Consider the following 25,469-nt stretch of genomic DNA (forward strand, 5'->3'; position numbering starts at 1 on the left):
ACCATTAGCCCAGTAATCCATCTTCTTGTTACTCCTACCAAAGTGAATGACTTCACACTTAGCTACATTGAATTCCATTTGCCACATTTCTGCCCAGCTCTGCAACTTATCTATATCCCGCTGTAACCTACCACTTCCTTCCTCACTATCCACAACTCCACCGACTTTTGTGTCATCCGCAAACTTGCTTACCCAGCTTTCAAGCCCTTCCTCTAGATCATTTATAAAGATAACAAAAAGCAATGGTCCCAAAACAGATCCTTGTGGTACACCGCTAGTAACTGCACTCCAAGATGAACATAGTCCATCAACTACTACCCTCTGTCTCCTTCCAGCCAGCCAATTCCTAATCCAAACCTCTAATGTATCCTCAATGCCATACCTCCGTAGTTTAAGCATTAGCCTACCATGGGGAACCTTATCGAACGCCTTACTAAAATCCATATACACAACATCTACTGCTTTACCCTCGTCCACTTCCTTAGTCACCTTCTCAAAGAACTCAATAAGGTTTGTGAGGCACGACCTGCCCTTCACAAAACCATGCTGGCTATCCTTGATCACGTTATTCCTATCCAGATGTTCATAAATCTTATCCCTTACCATTCTCTCTAAGACTTTGCCCACCACTGAAGTCAGACTCACTGGCCTATAGTTACTAGGGCTATCCCTACTCCCTTTCTTGAACAAGGGGACCACATTCGCTATCCTCCAGTCCTCTGGTACTATTCCCGTTGACAATGACGACATAAAAATCCAGGCCAATGGCTCTGCTATCTCCTCCCTAGCTTCCCATAGGATCCTAGGGTAAATGCCATCAGGCCCAGGAGACTTATCTATTTTCATCCTTTCCAATATTCCCAGAACCTCTTCCCTGCATATTTCCAGGCCATCCATTCTAATCATTTGTGACTCCATATTCACATCAGCAACAGTGTCCTGTTCCTGAGTGAATACTGATGAAAAGTATTGATTTAGTGTCTCTCCAATCTCCTCCGCCTCCACACACAACTTCCCACTACTATCCTTGACTGGACCGATACCTACCCTAGTCATCCTTTTATTCCTGACATACCTATAGAAAGCCTTTGGGTTTTCCCTAATCCTACCAGCTAAAGACTTTTCATGTCCCCTTCTCGCTTCTCTTAGCTCTCTCTTTAGATCCTTCCTGGCTACCTTATAACTCTCTATCGCCCCAACTGAACCTTCACGCCTCATCTTTACACATGCCGCCTTCTTCCCTTTCACAAGGGATTCCAATTCCTTACTAAACCACGGCTGCCTCACAAGGCCCTTTACACCATGCCTGACTGGTACATACTTATCGAGGACACGTAGTAGCTGCTCCTTGAACAATCCCCACATCTCATTAGTGTTCTTCTCTTGAAGCCTGTTTTTCCAATCCACACATCCTAAGTCATGCCTCACTGCATCATAATTTCCCTGCCCCCAGCTATAACTCTTGCCCTGCGGCGCACACTTATCCCTCTCCATCACTAAAGTAAAAGTCACCGAGTTGTGGTCACTGTCCCCGAAGTGCTCACCTACCTCCAAGTCTAACACCTGGCCTGGTTCATTACCTAGAACCAAATCCAGTATAGCCTCACCTCTTGTTGGCCTGTCTACATATTGTGTCAGGAAACCCTCCTGCACACATTGGACAAACACCGACCCATCTAATGAACTCGAGCTATAGCTCTCCCAGTCAATATCTGGGAAGTTAAAGTCCCCCATAACAACCACCCTGCTACCTTCACTCTTTTCCTGAATCATCCTCGCAATATTATCCTCTACTTCTCTAGGACTATTAGGAGGCCTGTAGAAAACACCTAACAGGGTGACCTCACCTTTCCTATTTCTAACCTCAGCCCAAACTACCTCAGATGGCAAGTCCTCTTCCATCGTCCATTCCACTGCTGTAATACTATCTTTGACAAGTAATGCCACACCTCCCCCTTTTTTACCCCCATGTCTGATCCTACTAAAACATTTAAACCCTGGAACCTGCAACAGCCATTCTTGTCCCTGTTCTATCCACGTCTCTGTAATGGCCACAACATCGAAGTCCCAGGTACCAACCCACGCTGCAAGTTCACCTACCTTATTTCTTATACTTCTGGCATTGAAGTATACACACTTCAATCCACCCTTCTGTTTACAGGCACCCTCCTTCGAGATCGCTGCATTATTCATAACCTCCCTACACTCAAGGTCCTGTACCCTAAAGCTACAGTCCAGGTTCCCATGCCCCGGCGGAGTTAGTTTAAGCCCTCCCAAAGAGCACTAGCAAACCTCCCCCCAAGGATACTGGTGCCCCTCAGGTTCAGGTGTAGACCATCCTTTTTATAGAGGTCCCACCTTCCCCAGAAAGGACCCCAGTTGCAGGAAATGTATTTGTGGCAGGAAATGTATTTGGCACAGAAATTGGTAGGGTTCCTGCAAAAATGAATTCTCACACAATTTTCAGTCCCACCAAATAGGGAAAATCCTTATCTAGAGTGTCCTAAGTTTTTGAAATAACGCCACAGAGGCTAGCATTCTGTCACCAGGTCACCCACTATTTACACTTGGAGAGTCCTTGACAGCGATTGAGCTCCCACAGAGCCATCTCTCAGAGTGAACAGGATATCTGACACTCTTGTCCTTATCCGTCAGCCAGAGTTCCCTGATTAGACCAGATTAACAGCCCCAATCAGGGAATTCATTCTTCGAGGTCCTCCTAGTTGACCTTGTTACAATCACTACAGTTTTGAACACTTTTCAATAGAAATTTAAGAGCAAATTTCTTTTCAGACCACAACCCAGTCAGCTCAGGATATCCAGGTCCCTTCCAAAACTTAAACATAAGTTATTTTTAGAACAATATTCTATTGCCACAAAATTGCTTGCAAGAATTGTTTCTTTTACCTTGCATTTCAGAAGTACACTGCAGTCATTATTAACCTCCCAACTGAGATACTCAACAAAATGAGGACCTGTTTGCATAGAAAATATAAGAATACAAATGGATATGCGGAAAACAGAAAAAATATACACAATTCACATTTTAGCACACAATTTTTATAAATATGGAATTCATTTATAAAAATGAATTAAAGAGAAAACCCTTTAATGATTGCATTAATATTATTGTCTTTTTGCTCATATATGATGTAATGCATAAAATGATGTTATATCAAGTATTTTCAAGAAAGCCATATTTTACCAGATGTGAAGGGCAGAGCTAAAAGTCTGAATTTTAACTCAGGTTGTTGGGCGTGAAAGTAGAGGCCAAGAAGAACAGGAAACTATGCTGAGCTGAGCTTCATCTCTGTCGGTTCATTAAGGTTCTCACATGAATTTAAATCTGGTCAACAGTCAGCACAAGAATGTTGGAAGCAGGAGGATGCTGCCAGATACTGAAGGAATGCAACTTGGCACTTTGCTAGGTTGAATTCTGGGGGTTGTGTGATCAGGGAGGGTGGGTGCTGTGAGGAAGGAGAGTTTTGACTTTTCTTTCTGTAGACTGCAGGCCTCATACCTTTTGGTGCTTCTTGTAACCCATACTCCTTTGCACTGCTAGGTTGATAACAGAAAATGGCAGCTGTCATTTCTGCCTGCTCAGTAAAGTAGGTTAAAACTAAAGACTGCTGGCAATAAATAGACCAACCTCAGTGATATATTTAATAATCTGCTCATTTAGTTTGCACCAAAATAACAGGGTTAACATTGTGACTATTTTAGTTTGTCTTCTTAATTAGTGCAAGAAAATAATAAATGCCAAGTGATACATTAATCAGAGTGTACCATTACCTTGTTTCCTGAGCCACTCCCCTCTCTGGAATTCTGCTTCCTTTTGCAGATTCTTAAACACTGGAAAACAAAGGTAAGCACTTTGACAGCAGAACAGTTGACCATTGTGTACAAGGCAAGTCAGTACAAAGAAATCAAATTTTGTACTGCCAAAATTGAACGATGTGAACACTAATAACTGTGCACGAGTACATTTCCAGTTTTCTAGTAGTTCTGTTATTACGAATAAATTATTTTTCCTTTAATATTTGCGTCACTTAAAGCTTTTATAGAAGTTACTTTAATGGAGTTGTTCAAATGTTTAATCATTTTTACGATCATCAAAATAATCTCACAAAACAAGTTCAAAGCTGTTTGTAGACTTTCTTAACATGGTATTATTGCATTAAATACCTCCCACTTGCAAACTATTAGATTAGATTAGATTAGACTTACAGTGTGGAAAGAGGCCCTTCGGCCCAACAAGTCCACACCCACCCGCCGAAGCGAAACTCACCCATACCCCTACATTTACCCCTACCTAATACTACGGGCAATTTAGCATGGCCAATTCACCTGACCCGCACATCTTTGGACTGTGGGAGGAAACCGGAGCACCCGGAGGAAACCCACGCAGACACGGGGAGAATGTGCAAACCACACAGTCAGTCGCCTGAATCGGGAATTGAACCCGGGTCTCAGGCGCTGTGAGGCAGCAGTGCTAACCACCGTGCCGCCCACAAATTAATGTGGAAACCAATGGAAAGAAAATAATAAAACTGTTCAGAATTTTTAATAGTTGTTCCTTCATTTCCATGATATCAGTTGGAGCATTGCTCAACTTAAAATGGTTCATAGGGAAAATGCCAAAGTTGAATCAGACCTGCTGTTATTTACAGTCCACTAAAATCCATTGACAAATGGTCAGAACATTTTTCTGTTGCACTGTTGCCAGTGCTGCTCACAACACTACCGACATGAGAAGCAGTCTCACAATGGAGTAGTCTATGAGAGGAGATAGAGAAAAGACAACATTTCTCAGTCACAGTTAGTAGCTGGCATAAATTTAAGGCTAGGAAAAAGTGAGGACTGCACATGGTGGCGATCAGAGTCAAAAAGTGTGGCGCTGGAGAAGTACAGCAGGCTCAGGCAGCATCCGAGGAGCAGGAGAGTCGACATTTCAGGCATAAGCCCGAGAATGTTAAATTGACTGAGGTACTTCCACAGGTGCATAAGTGGATCCCACATGAGGATATCGAAGAAAGAAGAAAATTAGATACCAATGAGGCAAGTTTACTTGGATAAAACATTAGATCGGTTTCTTCTAAATAGGGAAGTGTGGAGAGGCACACTGAAGAAGCAGTTTTTAAAATGTCTTTCACAGACCATGGACACCACTGCCTTGACTGGTACTTCCTGCCCAGCCCAAGTTGCTCTTGAGAAGGTGGTGCTGTGCTCTCTTCTTGAACCACTGCAGTCAATGGTACACCCACAGTGATGTTATGGAGGGAGCTCCAGGATTTTGGTGCATAGATTTTTATTCCAAGTCAGGATGGTGAGTGACTTGGAGAGAAACTTGCTGGTGGCTGTATCTGATACCCCTTTCTTTCTAGATGGTAAAGGTAGTAGGTTTGAAAGGAGCTGATGAAGATGCTTTGCTGAGTTGCTGCCATGCATCTTGTAGATGATACACGCTGCTGCCATTGTGTACTGGTGTTGATGGGGGCATTTATCTTGGACATTGTCAAGTCTCTTGAGTATGGTAGGAGCTGGTCTCATCCAGGTGAGTGGAATATATTCAATCATACTCCTGACTTATGTCGTGAAGATGATGGGGAGGTTTTGTGGAGTCAGGAGGTGCTTCTCTCAGCGCTGAATCTATTTGAATATCTTGTGGCCACGGTATTGTTAGAAATCATCATTACCCGGCACTTGTGTGGGGTAAATGATATTTGCCACTTAACAGCCCAAGACTGGATGTTGTCGTAGCCTTAATGCATACAGACACAGTCTGCTTCACCAACTGAGGAGGAATCGTGAAGGGTACTGAACATTGTTCAATTATAAGTGAAAATCCCTATCTCTGACCTTATGATAGGTGGGAGGTCATTGATGAAGCAGCTAAAATGGTTAGATCCAGGACATTCACCTAAGGAATGTCTATAGTTATTTTCTGGGAACGTGAGGGTTAATCTCCAACATTCATTTTGCTTTGTGCTAGATTTGACTCCAAGCAGCGCAGAGTTTGCCTCCCTTATTCTCACTGACTTCAGTCAGTGCCTTACTTGACGTCATACTCAAATGCTGCCTTGATGTCAAGTGCAGTCACTGTCAGATCTCCTCTTGAGTTCAGCTCTTTTGTCCAGTTTTGGACCAAGGGTGTAATGAGGTCAGGAGCTGAATGGCAACATTGAAATTCTGGGAAAATGAAGGCATTGATAGAGGCATTAGCTGCATTGTTCTGCTTCCTTTTTCAAATTGAAATTACACTCCCGTTATCATGCCATGAATCAATGCAATCAAGGCAAGGAAATTTGAACTAAGTATTTGCTAAGGACGAAGGACTAGCCTTCAGACTGCATACCACAAAAACATTGCAGATAAATGACATACTGGAATCATCTGAGTTTGCCCAATAAATCAGAAAGTGGGCATTGCAAGCAAAATTGTATTTTAAAAATAGGCTTTAGGGGTGAATATGCATAGCCACTATTACTAGCTGCACTTAAAATTTAGCATTTCTTTTCACGATGAATGCACGACGTTCTGATTTTACTGTTTGTGTTTGACATTTGTTTTTATTAAGGCAAAAGCAGTAAAAATACTCACCATCTCCAATTAAAACGAGACTAGATTGATTGCTTGCTTTACCATCTTGGAGCTGTACAGTATAAGTGCCTTCATTTATATCCTCCAATTTGTCCATTATCATTTCCACTAAACCAGTTTTATGATCCACCTTTATTTTATATTTCTGAAAAAGGGGAATTTGAAAGAGAATAAAATGCAGCTTTGTTTAAGCGTTTTCTCTCATGAAATATTTTGTAACTAAAGACTTGGATTTCTGCCAGGCTGTTCTGGAAACAAATAGAGCAAGGCTGGTTTTGTCTCTCTGTTGGCTGCCTCCCTACCCACAAAGATAAACAAGTAATACTGGTAAATGAGATTAACTGCTCGGCTGGACTACTTCAAATGGTGGACCAGTGCTTACAGAAACTTCATTTACTGTTTTTTTTTAACTTCTTCAGTTCAACACTTGAGGATTCAAAATGCAACACCTGGAAATTACTGGAATCAATCTGTACTTCATCACTTTAGGTGCTCAACTTTGGAACTATTTTGATGTCAGTGTTTTGAGGTGGCTGTGTTTTCTGTTCAAAGTTTCTCCACTTATCTCCAGCAGAAAAAGCAAAAATAATTCTGCAGAAAAGCTCTACATTTGCTTACCATTTGCAAGATTTTGTGGTGTAAATAATAGGTTTAAGACGTATGATACAGACTATGAATGAGCGTAGAGGGATTGCAATGCATAGCTAATCCAGATCTGATGAAAATAAAGCAGTATCATGCAAATGTTGCACTAGCTTATTTATTTCCACACAGTCTAGCACTAAAAGTGCTACTGAATGACTATAAACTAAGCTGGTAACAAGGTTTTGTGAACTGACTGATATCTTATCAATTAAAACTGGCCTGCTCTTCCGAAGGGAGAGATGTATTCTGGCTGCACCAGCCATTCCATCTACTGGAAACTGTGGAAGAAACCTGTTGAATGGCATGGGTGTCTACATTCTCCAAGATAGCACTGACAGCCATAACGCAGGAAACAGAAAGAAATGAGATGTAACTAAATCCTGGGGCCCAGAGATCCCTCCACACAATGTATGGGCAATACAGACAAATTTTCCATACAGAGAATGGGGATTCTGGCTTGGGACATCTAGACAAAATGGCAGAAGACTGACTTTATTCACATGGTCAAGGTCAGTTGTGCTCATAACTGCACCATGTACCCCTCACTCACGTTTTGATGCACCACCCCATCATTGGCCTATCAACAATCTCCATCAATCATTCAAAGGCTCCAGCTCACCCTCAAACACTTCGCTAACACTCCAAGCCTCTCACCCAGCTTTCCAGCTGTAATAGTCACTGCACCCAAACATATTGAATCTCAGTCAGTAACAAGCTTTCTCTTATAGGACAAGGTGGCTCTGCAAGAGTAGGCAGTTAAAAACAACCAGCCAAGGTCAGGTAAGGCTTCACGTCTCTCTCAGAGGAAAGAGTGCTCAACGTGATTGGTGTAGCTGTCGCTGAGGCTGTAGCAAATTGGATTGCTGAACTCGTCCATTACAATGGTATTTTTCTGCCTTATGGAATGTGTGAAATGTGGTAAAGGGAGGAGATTAGCATGAGGAAATTGAACAAATGCCAAATAATGGGCCAAATGGCTTCCTTTTGCACAGTAACAATGCTGTGAAATTCCAAATCACTCTCATCCTGCAATCTGGTGTGCAATACAACTGAAGATGGAGTAACCACATACTTGCTGGTATCTCTCTGCCTCACATCAACCATCCCAAACATCCCCGGTCATTTGTGTGGTTAAATCTCCAAGGCCTGTTGTCTGACCAGCCACTGGCACTTGAGGAAAAGCATCCAGAAGAAGAGCAAGGAAGAAGCATCTTCATTTGAGCTGATACTTGCAGTCATTGTCTCAAATACTGGCAGAGTGTGTAGAGGATAGTATAGAGGCTGGATATGAGCTGCAGCAATGCTAGCGGAAACAAATGCAAGTTGTACCAACTCACTGGAGGTCAAGGTTGCAGGGAATTCAGATGAGGATTTTGAAGAAAAGGACTGGCAGGATGAGTATTGTGATAGTGCTGGTACACTCCCAAATGTGCGAGGGAAACTGCTGTCTCTACTAAGGAGCATTGGAAAAATCCAGTACTAACTTGGCACAGGATTTTGCACACAACTTTGAGTCCATTCTTTCCAGCATCAAATGGGTAACCAATTAAATAGGCACTTGCATTTATCCAGCCGTGAAACAGCATCTGAATGTCGGTATTTCAATTTCCATTGCTAAACGGGAAGAAATCACCACTGGATGGTATTTTATACGGGGAAAGGAAGGGTCTTGCTGAAGGGCCAATGAAAGTCCTTAGGATAAAGTGTCACAAGGAGTAGAGTTCCTGCCCACTGACAACAGCCAACCAATATTTGGTGGTTGCTGCTGCATGTAACATACCCAGGCAAGATCTAGGCTCACTGAGGGTCCCAGGCCACAAATGAGTGATGTTGAGGAAGGGACATAGATTTAGGGTTGTCGGGGAGAGACAGTCAACAAAAAGGTTCGGGTAACTCTGATGTTTCCCACTGCAATGTGCTTTGGTCAGAATACCTTTCAGAATGATGCATTAATCTGAAAGCCTTAAATAATCCAAAAGAGTGTTTTCTTTTGCTTTTCAGGCTTCCCACTTTGCAAATCTCACACTTAGCACTGGATAAATACCAGTAGCCATGGGGTGAGGCCCATGAGTGAGTATTAACTGCTGAAGAGTTAGGAAGGCAGAGAGAGTCCCCACTGATTAGATACTCCTGCTACCAAACCTACATGAGGGAGGGCCTGACATTCATCCCAATGCCTCAGTCAGTACTGAAACAGAAATTCAGGCTGCAGTCATGAGATCACCAGTTATTTGTGTATGGCCCCAGCTTGGTCTGTGTATGTTCACATTACTGCTACCATGGTGGCCAATACTAATACTCAAAAGGGACTTGTAAGGGTCTCAAAACTGCCAACAACCTACCTTCCAAACATTTAAGAACTCAAAATAGTGGCAGTAGCACTGTGGAGTGTGCACTTGCTGCCTATCCTCTGGATGGCAGCGTTTGTGCTCCCACGACTGCTACTCCATCCACCAGTCTCTGTGCAGTTGCTTCAGTCAACTAGCCCAGAACATTGCCATCCATGCCAAGGTGGTGCAGAAACAAAGCCAGAATCTCAATTTTTCCCAGTTAAGGGTAGTATAGCATAGGAACATTAGCAAAGTTATCCACTCGACAGACACTTAAGGAATGCACAAGAATGAACAATTCAGTTCCTTTGTTTTGTTGGTGTTACATATTAAATCTGGTGGATGTAATGGTGGGATAGTGTCCCTTTAAGAGTGTCCCTTTGGTCATGTGATCACTAGCAGGATTGTGGGCTTGTGCTGACTTGTCTTGTGCTTTTGCAGAGTGCACAGTGATCGAATAAACCTCACTGTGATTGCAATAAATAATGACTTTGTACCTTCTTTTATTCAACTGGAGACTGTAGTAATTGTAATAAGGTCAGCCAGGTGGACCTCACAGAATGTGAGTTTCCAGATTGGGCCTGTGAATCTGGTCCAATCAGGGAGGCCTGGCTGACAAGAGTGTTAGAGGTCCTGTTCACTCTGAGAGCTGCTTCTGAGGGAGCTGGATCAGTATCAAGGACTCTCCATGTATAAATAAAGATGACTTAGTGATGGGATGCCAGCCTGTTCGGAGCCCAGAACAGAACAGTTAGAAGTCTTGTTTGATATAATTGGTTTAATTCTTTTTTTTATGGTGGTGTTGTTTGAAGGGGCCAAGAGGATCTGGTATGGTCCATAACAGAGAGAAGGAAAGCTTAGCATGTGTTATGCAAGGGATTTCTTCAGAGCCAGCGAAGTCTGTTGAAACACTTATGGACAGCCACTCTGGTGGTGCTGATGTGTTGACTGCCTCCTCCCTTCCTCTTCCTCCTGATGTGACTGCTGGCAAGGGCTGTGCAGACATAAGGAGGAAAGATGTGTTGGGTAGGCCAAAGGATATTAAGGTGGACAAGTCCCCACGACCAGATGGGATCTATCCCAGGTTGCTGAGGGAGGCGAGAGAGGAAATAGCTTGGGCCCTGACAGATATCTTTGTAGCATCCTTAAACACAGGTGAGGTGCCAGAGGACTGGAGGTTTGCTCATGTTGTCCCCCTCTACAAGAAGGGCAATAGGTATATTCCAGGTAATTACAGACCAGTGAGCCTGACGTCAGTGGTGGGAAAGTTGTTGGAGAAGGTACTGAAGGATAAAATCTATTTATATTTGGAATAGAATGGGCTTATCAGTGATAGGCAATATGGTTTTGTGCAGGGGAGATTGTGCCTTATCAACTTAATAGAGTTCTTTGAGGAAGTGACCAAGTTGATAGATGAAGGAAGGGCTGTTGATGTCATATACATGGACTTTAGTAAGGTGTTTTATAAGGTTCCCCATGGTAAACTAGTGGAGAAAGTGAAGTCACATGGTGTGCAGGATGTTTTAGCTAGGTGGATAAGGAACTGGTTGAGCAACAGGAGACAGAGTAGTAGTTGAAGGGAGTTTCTTGAAATGGAGAAAGGTGACCAGTGGTGTTCCACAGAGATCAGTGCTGGGGCCACTGTTGTTTGTGATATAAATAAATGATCTGGAAGAGGGCATTGTTGGTCTGATCCATAAGTTTGCAGATGACGCGAAGACTGGTAGAGTTGCAGAAGGCATAGGGGACCATCAAAGAATACAGGAGAATATAGATAGACTGGAGAATTGAACGGAGAAGTAGCAGATGGTGTTCAATCGAGGCAAATGTGAGGTGATGCACTTTGGGAAGTCTAATTCTAGAGGATCATACAGAAAACGAAAGAGCCTTGGGAAACATTGATGAGCAGAGAGATCTGGGAGTTCAGGTCCATTGTACCCAAAAGTTGGTCGCACAGATGGATAGAGTGGTCGCACAGATGGATAGAGTGGTCAAGGAGGCCTCTGGTATGCTTGCCTTCATCTGATGGGGTACTGAGTATAACAGCTAGCAGGTCAGGGTAAAATTGTACAAGACTTTGGTTCGGCCACATTTAGAATACTGTGTACAGTTATGGTCGCCACATTACCAAAAGGATGTGGACGCTTTGGAGAGAATGCAGAGAAGGTTTACGAGGATATTGCCTGGTATGGTAGGTGTTAGCTATAAAGAGATGTTGAGTAGGTTAGGATCGTTTTCATTAGAAAAAAGGAGATTGAGGGGGGACCTGATTGACGTCTACAAAATCATGAAGGATATAGACAGGGTAGATAGAGATAAGCTCTTTCCCAGGATGAGGGATTCAATAACGAGAGGTCACACATTCAAGGTGAGAGGTGAGTACTTTACACAGAGGGTGGTAGGTGCCTGGAACGCGTTGCCAGCAGAGGTAGTAGAGTCAGGCATGGTAGATTCATTTAAGGTGCATCTGGACAGATGCATGAGTAGGTGGGGAGCAGAGGGATACAGATGCTTAGGAATTGGGCAATAGGTTCAGATAATGGATTTGGATTGGCTCAGGCTTCGAGGGCTGAAGGGCCTGTTCCTGGGCTGTGAATTTTCTTTATTCTTTGTTTTTTCCTTGACATAATGTCCAGGTTGTGCAGGATGCAGCAGGCCACTATGATCAGAAGACACACTCTGGAGAATACTGGAAGCTCGAGCTGAGTAATTAATTGTAATTACTGATGGTCTACTACTTGACATTCTTGGAATCAGCGTAGTTCTCATTGTAGAAACACTGTTCACACATGGTTGGGTGGTAGATGATACACTTGTTGCCCAGTAGACAACCTCTAGGCTTGGTCTGAAAATCACATTAACTGTCGACAGGAGCAGGATGAAAGTATTAGGATTGCTGAGGGGCCAGCAGCATTCACTTGCATGGTATTTTGGGCATAGTCACACTGCAACCACATGCCGAGTGAGTGGTACCTCTTTCAATTGCATTTCATCCCATCTTTGAGTGGAGGCTCCAGGAAGGCCACGTATATTCGTTGATCCTTCCACCACAGGAAAACCCAGAATCCTGACAATACCACGTGCCCACTCCTCTGTTTTTGTTCTGCTTAGAGAGGTGTCTTGAAAGTCCCTTCTCCTGCATGCTGCCAGCCCAGATGTGCTGATGCACAGCAAACTATGATTTGTTGCCAATGACACTGATTCCAGCCTCAAAGGAACAGCTAGTGTAATAATTGTGATATTGATGGTCAAAAAGACAGACCTGACCATACCCGTGCAGGTCAGGCTCAAGGAGGTGGCACAGTTCTGCAGCTGTGCCTGGCTAAGGTGGAGGTAAGAGAAGTAAGACTTGAATACTTGGTGGGCAAGGCCTCCTACAGGAAGCTCATCTCCTACTTTTTTTAGAAATCTCTTCACATCTTTGCTACATACACCATGATGATACAGACTGAAGGGAAATGTGACTATAGTCCCAATGACCGGTCTAAAAATAATAGCCAGCAAAGTTCCTTTGCTTAAGAAGGGCAACAGGGATAATCCAGGAAATTATTGGCCAGTGAACCTACTTTAGTGGTAGAGAAATTATTGGAGAAGATTCTTAGCGATAGATTTACTCACTTTTGGAAAAATATCGACTTATTCGTGATAGGCAGCAATTTTGAATGAGGAAAGTCATGTCTCACAAACCTGATTGAGTTTTGAGAAAAAGCGACAAGGATGTTTGATGAGGACAAGGTAGTGATATTGGCAGTTAAGAAAGCGTAGTACATGTTTACTTTCATTAATCAGGGTATAGAGTATAAAAATTGGCAAATCATGTTGTGACTGCATAGAGCTTCAGTTAGGCCACATTTGTAAATTGTGCGCAGTTCTAGTTGTCACACACCTACCAGAAGAATGTGAAGGCTATGTGGAAGGTTTAGAAACAGATTACCAGGATATTGCCTGGCATGGAGACTATTGGCTATGAGAAGAGATTGGACAAACATGGTTTGTTTTCATTTGCATGTCAAAGAATGAAGGGCAACCTGATAGAAGCTACCAACATTATGAGAGGGGTAGATTGTATGGGTAGTTGGAGTCATTCTCCCAAGGCTGAAATGTCAATTACTAGGGGTCTTAGGTTTAAACTAAAAGCGGGTAAGTGTAAAGGAGATGTTAAAATCAAGTTTTACACAGAGGGTGGTAAGTCCCTGGAATGCACTACCAGAGGAGGCGGTAGAAGCAGATACAATAGCAATGTTTAGAGGCATCCTGACAGATACATGAATTGGCAGGGAATAGAGGGATATAGACCCCATGCAGACATAAGGTTTTTAGTTTAGAAAGGCATCATGTGTCAGCTCAGGCTAGGTGGGCCAAAGGGCCTATTCGTTTTCCTGACTATCCTTTCTTCTTTAATGTGCTCAGTGGCCTTTCCAAATTACACAGCACCTTCCAAAGGTCTATCATTGCTCCTACTTGATTTTAAAAGAAAGCTTCTGCCATCTTCTCCAATAAGACAATTTTCCACTAATTCTGTAGCAGAAAATAGATAAAATCACCTCACTTAATGTTGAATTGGGATCTCTCTAGCATTCACTGGTGTATCTTTGGGGTCAGGAGGTTCTGTTCCTTGGGTTCAGGTTTGCGTGGCTAACTGAAGAATTAACTAAATTGCCCAGTTCCAACTTCCATATGACTGACATCACCATCTGGTTCCGCTGCATGCCACTAATACATGCACAAGACATCCCTGCTCTTCTTTAACAACATGGGGATCAACACGGACCATGCTGCAGGCTATCGGGAACAAACCACTTTCCATTCTTTCAAACTAGCTCCTGGAGTATCAGGATTAATGGTACTATTCAATCCAACTGTGCAGCACATATCTCTACCCCTGGTCAATGTCTTGGAAGGGCAATCAACTGACTGAGATACATTATTCAGCATACTTCATTTTAAATCAAGAACAATGAATGCAAGGAACCCGTTTACGTTCCTGGCATATGGGGTTGCTGGGGAGCAGAAGGAAGTTTTACAAATTCATAATCCAATTGGAGCTGTGCAGTTGATTGCATAATTGTTCAGCCTGAGGTGTCTCTTTGAAAGGGCTATCTTTGTGTTGCTGACCAGGATATACCACAGCAGATGCCAAAAGTTCACTCTTGGCATTCTCCACCTGCCTATCATCTTCAAAATAGCATGAACTTAAACCAGCCTGACTTTAAACCATTAGTCCCAACTAAAATGAATTTCACTGAATTCTAACTTGATTATCTGATGTGATAAATCACAATTAAAAACATTAATCCATTTTCAAAAAGCCTTCGTATTAATTCATATCAGAATTATTTACTGACTCCCTTCTTCTGTAATAGTTCTGAGTAGCAAGGCTACAAGGTAACTTTCCAAAAATAAGTGGACTTGTAACAGAGTCTTCTGGTTTGAATAACAGGGCTGGCAATCATTTCTCAGCTTGCAGCTGTTGCTGGAAAGAAATTTGTTTGGTATTTACTGGATGGAGCAATGGGCTAGTAATAACTGATATTTTGGGTATGTCTACCACCTGTGCTTTTCCTGCCAGCCAATCACAATCCACCATGTGTGCACCCATCGTCCTTTTCTTACAGCTGCAGGATGAATTCTGGGAACTTTCTTGACATCCTACCAAACAGCTGCCACAATGTCCTCAGAAGACTGATGAAAATTTCAGGAGACACAAAAGATGGAATCTAATAGAGATCTGAGCAATGTGGGCTATGGTGCAATGTCTGGCAGAATTAGGTGACAAGTACAATGAGGCCTATCTCACCATCAGGAGCCTGTTTATCTATTATGCTTTTCACAATTGGCGCAGCGAGATTCTCACTAGGCAGCCACATGATGCTAATTGAATGGGATTGACATTTGTGAAGTGCCTTGTTGGTGTCACAACTTGCCTCAGTAATAATCAGCTTCTCATCTTACTAAATTCTCCAAACAAGCTAGACATCGGGAAAACTTGCTAAGGAAATCAGAGAGAGCACCTGGCATTTCATGTGGCCATTTGCTCCAAGCAACTTTCAAAATGGAAACCTGGCATTTCCACGGGCACAGACCACATGCATATAATATTCACTGATATTGGTAGTCATGTGTACTAAATTCTAAGAACCATCTTTGCACTGAACAAGTGTGAGTTATCTGGCAGAGGTCAGGCACTTACACTAGCAGAATGGAGAAGAACACTGACCTTCTCCTTACCATGCTGGGCAGTCGTTCAGACTCTGAGACTGTTTTAACCCAAGTGGCAATCTCAGGCCAGGCTGGCTAAGTCAGATGTTGGGGCATCCGCTGCTGGGCCTGGGGGAAGAGGAAGTTCTGTTTGTGTTGCACCCTGTTTAGCAGGATCGCTGGGAACCTAGCCACAAAGTTGGAATGTGATTTTTCTCATCTACCACATCGGGGGCAAATGTCAGCAACCATGCTTGGCAGCTCCAGACTAACAGCTCTTGTCCAGTTGCTTAACGGGCTTTTAAAGATGGTGTGGTCACAAGAGATGCTGACGTATTCCAGGGTATCCACTGCATGGCAAGTTGTTCCAGGAATGATGTGAGGTAAGATGTTGTGGCAATCAGATGTGAGCAATGCCATAGGTACTGTATATGTGATTAATGAGGTGTGTTTGGGAAGGTACGGTGAGCCTCGCAACAAGAAAACCTTCAAAAAAATGCAGAGCAACTCAGACTGAGCCAAGAAAAGATAAGATTCAGCCTTTAAACTGAGTTATTGAGTCACAGAGTCATGTACTGTATGGAAACAGGCCCTTCAGTCCAACTCCTCCATGCCAACCAGATAACCTAACATAATCTAGTCCCATTTGCCAGCACTCTTCCTATTCACATACCCATTCCAATATCTTTTAAAGGTTGTGATTGTACCAGTTTCCACTACTTCCTCTGGCAGCTCATTCCATACATACCACCCTCTATGTGAAAATGTTGCCCCTTGTCTTATACCTTTCCCCTCTCACCCTAAACCTATGCCCTCTAGTTCTGGACTCCCCCACCTCAGGGAAAAGACCTTGTCTGTTTATCCTATCCATGCCCCTCAAGATTTAATAAATCTCTGTAAGGTCACCCCTTAGCCTCTGACACTCTAGAGAAAACAGCCCCAGCCTTTTCAACCTCTCCCGATAGCTCAAATGGTCCAAACCTGGAAGCAACCTTGTAAATCTTTTCTGAACCCTTTAAAGTTTCACAACATCTTTCCAATAGAAAGGAGACCACAATTGAATGCAATATTCCAAAACTGACCCAACCAACATCCTGTACAGCCGCAACATGACCTCCCAACTCCTATACTCAATACTCTGACCAATTAAGCAAAGTATACCAAGCACCTTTTTCACTATCCTATCTACATGCAACTCTACTTTCAAGGAGCTATGAACCTGCACTTCTAGGTCTCTTTGTTCAGCAACACTCCCTAGAATCTTACCATTAAGCGTATAAGTCCTGCTCTGTTTTACTTTTCCAAATGCAGCATCTAACATTTATCTGAATAGAACTCCAGCTTCCACTTCTCTGCCCATTGGCCCATCCAGTCAAGATCCCATTATAATCTGAGGTAACCTTCTTCACTGTCCACTGCACCTCTGAAGCTCTATTCATTGTGACATTCCTTGAAGAAGTCCTTATGTCAATATGGTAAAGGTCCACATCTAGATCACTTATAAGGTGAATGCATGGTCTCATTAAACTATTTGTGAATTAGATGCTTATTAACTGAAGACTCTTAAATGTCCTATAAAATGGAAAAAAATGAATTCCTTTTAAAGATGGACTTTCACCATTTTTAAAATTATACAGACCAGAGAGTACCGGATTTGAATAAAGGCTTGTATTGAGCTATCAGGTGGACATTGCCAGGGACAGTGCAATTCATTTAAATACGCCAGAGCAGGAAGTTAGGAAAAATCAGACATGAAAATTATCCAGTCTCACGGCTGAAATTTCTATGTATTTTCTGATGGTGAGGAGCTAAGGTAAAAGCCCAGTTCTGTCGTAAACATAAACAAAGTTGTAAGTATAGATGTTCGATGGGAAGAGGATGAAATTGAACAATCTCATCCACTACAAAATAACCTGCTCATTCTCACTGTGTCAGCTAAAACACACAAAATAACACAAATAAAACAAAGAACTGTGGATGCTGGAGATCCGAACCAAAAACAGAAATTGCTGGTGAAATTCACCAGGTCTGACAACATCTGTAGAAAATAAACAGAGTTAACATTTTGCACCTGCTGACTGATGAAGAATCACTGGAATTGGAACATTAATACAAAATACCTAGATAGATGAAGTAATAGGGGATACCCATCAGCAATACTCACTTTGCTCCATTTCAAAAGAGGAAGGACGTGAATGGGAAATAAAATGTACAATTTAATTTTTGATCTGCATTCTTAAAACATTTTGATTCATTCATTTCATGAAAGAGTTTCCATTTATGTGATAATACGCACATTGTTAAAGAAAATAGCAGAAGTGACTGAATGGCCAGCTTAGAAGTAAAAGCCAATTTTACGGCTATGAAATCTGAAAGTCTGCTAGACAATTAGAATATCTTTTACAAAGACAAAGAGGATCTCTATATTAGTGAAAATGGCATTGCAGGTCTGAATCTGGAAGTCGTGAACCGTGCCATTTTTGCCAGTGCAGTTACAGGGTAGTTTGCACTTTGCATATCCATAATTCATGGAGACAACTGCACAAATTAAATTGCGACTGCTTCAGTCAGACCTGATTTTCACTGGTGGAAAGGCTGAAATACAACCTGTGCTCTTTAGACCTGATGGGAGAGTATTTAAAGCTTCAGAGGTCTTTGAAGAGTAACCATTTGGATAAGGTCCCAGGAGACCGGTGGGAGAGGTCAGATGATCTTTGGGAAAGGTCAGGGACCCTTTAGGATTGTTAAAAATATACATCAGTGTGTGTAAGAAGTCTACAAACTCATTGGAAATGTTAGGTTCATTGGAGGTTTCAAAAGTACTGAAAAATGGTGCATCTTCAGTTCTGCAGCATTTAAATCTTCTGCCTTTTAAATATTTATCAAATGCAGAATTTTAGCATTTTAGAGCTTACTATTTCACTCTATTTAATAGCATAGACATAATGGTTATCATTACAGAATTAGTGCTGCATGACTAATTTATAATATTTAATTATCATAATGGGCTGCCTGTCAGTTGACCAATTGATTGACAGCTCCAAGTGCTTATAAAGTCTCTAAAGCTGGAAAGTAAATACAAATATTTGTTTTTATTTGGGATTAAGATACATTAGATATAGGGCAGCTTTTCTAATCCACATGGGTGTTTTTTCTTAACTAGTGAAGTCATGAAAGAAAGAATAAAACATAAATGATCCTTCCTGCTCACACTTATGCATTCTCTGTTAGGGGAGGTGATGGCCGAGTGGTATTATTACTTGACTATTAATCCAGAGGCCTACGTAATTTTTTGAGGACACATGTTTGAATCCTGCCATGGTAGGTGGTGGAAATTGAATCAATTTTTTAAAAAATTCTGGGATTAAGATTCTCATGATGACCATGAATACATTGAAGTCATAAATAGACATATAATAACTGAGTTTTGCCAGTGGTGAATACTGTGAGTGTGTAAGGAAAAGAGTTGATGGATGGGGGTGGCTTAAGTTGGCATGAGTCGTAACTAAATTAGCACAGGGCTTTTCAATAGCCATGAGAATGAATAAAGGGAGGCATTGAGAATATGATGGTCCATGGAGTTGAGTAGGGTGGCATGGAGATGGCAATTATGGAGCTGTGTTTTATTTGTTCATGGCATGTGGGCAAAACTTGCCAGGCTATCATTTATTGCCCATCCCTAATTGCCCCAGAAGACAGCTAAGAGTCAACGATATTGCTGTCGGCCTGTAGTAACATATACTGGATCAGTGGCGCTGGAAGAGCACAGCAGTTCAGGCAGCATCCAAAGTGCAGCGAAATCGATGTTTCGGGCAAAAGCCCTTCATCAGGAATAAAGGCAGTGAGCCTGAAGTGTGGAGTGATAAGCTTGGGGAGGGTGGGGGTGGTGAGAAAGTAGCATGGAGTACAATGGGTGAGTGGGGGAGGGGATGAACGTGACAGGTCAGGGAGGGGAGGGTGGAGTGGATAGGTGGAAAAGGAGATAGGCAGGTCGGACAGGTCCGGACAAGTCATGGGGACAGTGCTGAGCTGGAAGTTTGGAACTAGGATGAGGTGGGGGAAGGGGAAATGGGGAAGCTGTTGAAGTCCACATTGATGCCCTAGGGTTGAAGTGTTCTGAGGTGGAAGATGAGGCGTTCTTCCTCCAAGCGTCTGGTGGTGAGGGAGCAGCGGTGAAGGAGGCCCAGAACCTCCATGTTCTCGGCAGAGTGGGAGAGGGAGTAGAAATGTTGGGCCACGGGGTGGTGTGGTTGATTGGTGTGGGTGTCTCGGCGATGTTCCCTAAAGTGCTCTGCTAGGAAGCGCCCAGTCTCGGAACACTTCAACAGCTTCCTCATTTCCCCTTCCGCCACCTCACCCGAGTTCCAAACTTCCAGCTCAGCACTGTCCCCATGACTTGTCTGGACTTGTCCGACCTGCCTAGCTCCTTTTCCACCTATCCACTCCACCCTCCCCTCCCTGACCTATCACCTTCATCCCCTCCCCCACTCACCCATTGTACCTTATGCTACTTTCTCCCCACCCCCACCCTCCTCTAACTTATCTCTCCACGCTTCTGGCTCACTGCCTTTATTCCTGATGAAGGGCTTTTGCCCGCAAGGATGATTTCGCTGCTCATTGGATGCAGCCTGATCTGCTGTGCTCTTCCAGCACCACTGATCCAGAATCTGGTTTCCAGCATCTGCAGTCATTGTTTTTACCACTGTAACATATAGGCCAGACCAGGTTAAGGTGGCAGTTTTCCTATTTAAAGAACATTAGCGAACCAGATGGTTTTTTCTAACAATTAACAATGTATTCATGGTCATCATGAGACTCTTAATCCCAGACTTTTTAAAAAATTTGATTCAATTTTCACCAGCTGCCATGGCAGGATTCAAACATGTGTCCCCAGAAAATTACCTAGGCCTCTGGATTAATAGTCAAGTAATAATACCACTAGGCCATCACCTCCTCTTTCAGAGAATGCATAAGTGTGAGCAGGAAGGATCATTTATGTTTTATTCTTTCTTTCATGGCTTCAACAGAGTACCAGAGTGCTACGGCCAGCTTTTCACCCAGCTCTTTTCTGGCTCTGGCAACCTCTCAACTCCCATTTTCACCTCCAAACACTGGCCTAAAAGTTGGGAACTTCCAGGGCACTTCTTCCTCAGTTGAGTTTGCCCATAGTCGTTTATCATCAGCATGATCCCTCTTTTATACATGGTCTTGGTAAGTAATTTCTGAGTAATTAAGAAGAAACCTACCTCATCATTTTTAATCTCCTTGTCATTAAATACAAATTTACATTGTCCATTTGGAGAGAGACGTTCAGCCTCCAACCAGAAGCGCACTTGTCCTTTCTCCAGCAGCTCAACTGCTAGCTCTGACTTCAGAGGCACCACTGTCAACACAAGTAACATGATCATGTGTCACTCTGTCAAACCTGATGTTACTTTCAGTGGGGTTAAAACAGTAAATCAAAGGACAGCAACAAGCATAACTCAGGGATGACAAGGTTTAGAATGCTTACCCGGGAATTTATGTTCATGACTAAGTTCAAGCAGACGCAGCAGCTCTGCAAAGAGAAGGGAAAAAACAGAGTTCAACAAGTTTGTCTACTTTTGACAAAAACCTTTTGATGATTTTTCAACTTTTCAAAAACATTAAATCTAAACCATGAAATCAGATTGCAACCTATGGGAATTGATTCAATGAAACAAATAACAGCGACTTGAATTTATAAACAATAAGAACACTGAGGTGGGGTGCCTCTGTTGGTTGAATGGCTGGTTTGCAATCAGAGTGCTGCTGATACATGGATACTGGCTGAGGTTAATGCGAAGGTCCTGCTTTCTCAACCTTGCCCCTCACCTAAGACATGGTGACCCTCAGGTAAAACCACCAGCAGTCAATTCTCTCTAATGACAGAGCAGCCTTGTGGTTCTCTGGGACCATGATAATGTCACCATTAAACTTGTAATATTGACTGGCTTTGTCCTGCCTGCCACCAAAAACTTGATGTCTAGAACCTTCTTGATTCATCTACTCCATACTTTTCTGATCAACCTTTTAACGTCCTCCATCCATAAACTTTCACCATAGAAAGAGCTATCTGCCATTTGCATCTTGTTTCTCATGAAATCATGTATATTATTGTAGTCATTGATCTATATTGGCAGCTGTGTATCCTGATTATTTCATATTTAAAATTGTCATCTGCATATTTAAACTACTTTAGCTTTTTTTAAAATATATTTTGCAAGCACATTATTTGAAGCTGTGCTCTAAATTGCACCATCAAGTCCACTCCGACATTCAATCATGGCTGATGGGCATTTCAACTCCACTTACCTGCATTCTCCCCGTAGCCCTTAATTCCTTGTGACATCAAGAATTTATCAATTTCTGCCTTGAAGACATTTAGCTTCCCGGCCTCCACTGCACTCCGTGGCGATGAATTCCACAGGCCCACACTCTCTGGCCGAAGAAATGTCTCTGCATTTCTGTTCTGTATTTACCCCCTCTAATTCTAAGGCTGTGTCCACGGGTCCTAGTCTCCTCGCCTAATGGAAACACTTTCCTAGCGTCCACCCTTTCCAAGCCATGTATTATCTTGTAAGTTTCTAATAGATCTCCCCTTAATCTTCTAAACTCCAATGAATACAATTCCAGGATCCTCAGCTGTTCCTCGTATGTTAGACCTACCATTCCAGGGATCTAACCTAAATTAAGAGTCCACAGGCTTGCTACAAAACGAGGGTCTAAGGAAGTTTTTAATTGAAGAGTGAGGCTTCAGCTTAGGAGTCTTTGAAAAGGAGGTTGAGTGAAGTGATTACGCCACAGTTGAAGAGAGTGAAGACATGACTGCCCAGCTGGTTCAGTGCGCTACGTGCTTGATGTGGGAGGTCAATGACTCTGGTGTGTCTGGCTTGTATATGTGTGGAAAGTGTGTGCACATTCAGCTATTGACCGAGCATATTGCAGCACTGATGAAAGAACTCGAGGACCTTCGGCTCATCCGAGAGAATGAGATCTTTCTGGACAAGACCTTCAGCGAGGTTGTTACACCGACCATACCAGAAGAGAGCAGAAGAGAGCGGACGATGAGGAAGGCAGAGAGGAGACAGATGCAAGAGACCCCGGGACAAGTACCTGTCAGGAACAAGTTGAAGCTTTTGGAAACAGTGGAGACTGATGAACACTGCCAGTCCATGAGGTGGCCAGGTCTGTCAATCAAAAGTTGACGCAGAGGTGAGCGGAAGAGTCGGACATCGCACAGAGCCGTGGTAATAGGGGACTCCATCGTGAGAGGAACTGACCGGGGTTTTTGTGGCAGCAGACGGGATTTAAGGATGGTGTGTTGCCTTCCTGGTGCCAGGGTGAAAGACATCACGGACAGAGTGCAGGAAATCCTCAAGGACGAGGGTGAAGAGCCAGAGATGGTGGTACATGTCGGCACAAATGATGTCGGGAAGAAGAGGAGGCACATACTACAGTGGGACTTTGGAGAACTAGGAAGAAGGTTGAAAAGCAGGACGTCCAAGGTGGTTATCTCTGGTTTGCTTCCACTTCCTCAGGCTGGTGAGGCCAGAAACAGGGAGATAATGGACTTGAACATGTGGTTGGGGAACTGGTGCAGGAAGCAAGGATTTAAGTTCTTGAATCACTGGGGTACATTTTGTGGCAAACATAAATTCTACAAGAGAGACGGTTTGCTCCTTAATTGGTTAGGGACCAGCATTCTGGCAGGCAGGTTTTCTACTGCAACACCGCGACATTTAAACTAAGTAGCGGGGGGGAGGGGACAAACTGGATGTATAAAAAGGAAGTTGAAGGGAAAGTTAGAACAAGAGAAGTCAAGAAAGACAACAGTATCAATGAGGCAGAAAATACGGAAAAGGATCATGTTGTAAGGTTGAGTGGAATAGGGGTTGATAGGAAGGGTGAGAGCAGTAACAAATTAAAAATACTGTATATGAACGCACGAAGCATTAGCAATAAGATGGATGAGCTTGAGGGTCTTTTGGAAATTGGCAGATACGATATTGTGGGGATTACTGAGACATGGCTTCAAGTGGACAGGGCTTGGGAAATGAATATTCTAGGCTACATGTGCTATTGTAAGGACAGACTGACGGGCAGAGGGGATGGAGTAGCCTTGTTGGTAAGGGAGGACATTCAGTCCATTGCGCAGGGAGACCTAGAGTCGGGGGATGTAGAGTCAGTGTGGATAGAGCTGCGAAATACTAAGGGTGAAAAGACCCTCTTGGGAGTCATCTACAGGCCTCCAAACAGTAGTCTGGATGTCGGATGTAAGTTGAATCAGGAGCTGAAATTGGCCTGTGGTAAAGATGTTACTACAGTTGTTATGGGGGATTTTAACATGCAGGTAGACTGGGAGAATCAGGATGGTATTGGACCTCAAGAAAGAGACTTTGTGGAGTGCCTCAGAGATGGATTCTTAGAGCAGCTGGTGCTGGAGCCGACCAGGGAGAAGGCAATTCTGGATCTAGTATTGTGTAATGAACCAGAATTGGTCAGAGACCTCGAAGTGAAGGAGCCATTGGGAAGTAGTGACCATAATACAATTAGTTTCAATCTGCAATTTGAGAGGGAGAGGGTACAGTCGGAAGTGACAGTACTTCTGTTGAATAAAGGGAACAATGGCGCTATGAGGGAGGAGCTGGCCAAAGTTCAATGCTGCAATACCTTAGCAGGGATGACTGTGGTGGAACAATGGCAGATATTTCTGTGTATAATGCAAAAGTTGCAGGATCAGTTCATTCCTAAAAGGAAGAAAGATCCCAGGAGGAGGCATGGGTGGCCGTGGCTGATGAGGGAAGTTAAGAAACATATAAAGTTAAAAGAGAAAAAGTATAACATAGCAAAGATAAGTGGGAAAACAGAGGACTGGGAAGCTTTTAAAGAACAACAGAGGATTACTAATAAGGAAATATGCAGAGGAAAAATGAGGTACGAAGGTAAACTGGCCAATAATATAAACGAAGATAGTAAAAGCTTTTTCAAGTATGTGCAAGGCAAAAAAATGGTTAGGACTAAAGTTGGGCCCTTGAAGACAGAAACGGGGAATATATTACAGGGAACAAAGAAATGGCAGAAGAATTAAATGGGTACTTCAGATCTGTGTTCACTGGGGAAGACACAAGCAATCTCCCTGAGGTAACAGTGACTGAAGGACCTGAACTGAAGGGAATCTATATTTGCTAGGATTTGGAGAGACTGTTAGGTCTGAAGGTTGATAAGTTCCCGGGACCTGATGGTCTACATCCCAGGGTACTGAAGGAGGTGGCTTGGGAAATCGTGGATGCGTTGGTGATTATTTTCCAGAATTCGATAGATTCGGGATCGGTACCTGAGGATTGGAGAGTGGCTAAGGTTATACCACTTTTTAAGAAAGGTGGGAGAGAGAAAGCAGGAAATTATAGACCAGTTAGTCTGACCTCAGTGGTGGGAAAGATGCTGGAGTCTATTATAAAGGATGAGATTACGGCACATCTGGATAGTAGTAACAGGATAGGACAGAGTCAGCATGGATTTATGAAGGGGAAATCATGTTTGACTAATCTTCAGGAGTTTTTTGAGGATGTAACTCTGAAGATGGACGAGGGAGACCCAGTAGATGTAGTGTACCTGGACTTTAAGAAAGCTTTTGATAAAGTCCCACACAGCAGGTAAGTGAGTAAAATTAGGGCG

General features: G+C 43.0%; 1 protein-coding gene across 3 annotated transcripts in view; it reads right to left on the reverse strand.

The window, feature by feature from the left end:
• The window catches only part of myom1b (myomesin 1b), a 138,975-nt gene that overhangs the window by 25,535 nt on the left and 87,971 nt on the right, over positions 1 to 25,469 (reverse strand). For all 3 annotated transcript variants that reach the window (XM_060823612.1, XM_060823613.1, XM_060823614.1), the window contains 5 exons: positions 21,286 to 21,330; positions 21,020 to 21,156; positions 6,601 to 6,745; positions 3,793 to 3,852; positions 2,908 to 2,975 (listed from right to left, as the gene is read on the reverse strand). In XM_060823612.1, the coding sequence (XP_060679595.1) occupies positions 2,908 to 2,975; positions 3,793 to 3,852; positions 6,601 to 6,745; positions 21,020 to 21,156; positions 21,286 to 21,330 (455 nt within the window). The remainder of the gene's footprint in view (positions 1 to 2,907; positions 2,976 to 3,792; positions 3,853 to 6,600; positions 6,746 to 21,019; positions 21,157 to 21,285; positions 21,331 to 25,469) is intronic.

The sequence above is a fragment of the Hemiscyllium ocellatum genome, chromosome 4 (assembly GCF_020745735.1).
Source record: "Hemiscyllium ocellatum isolate sHemOce1 chromosome 4, sHemOce1.pat.X.cur, whole genome shotgun sequence".
In the NCBI taxonomy this organism is placed as follows: Eukaryota; Metazoa; Chordata; class Chondrichthyes; order Orectolobiformes; family Hemiscylliidae; genus Hemiscyllium; species Hemiscyllium ocellatum.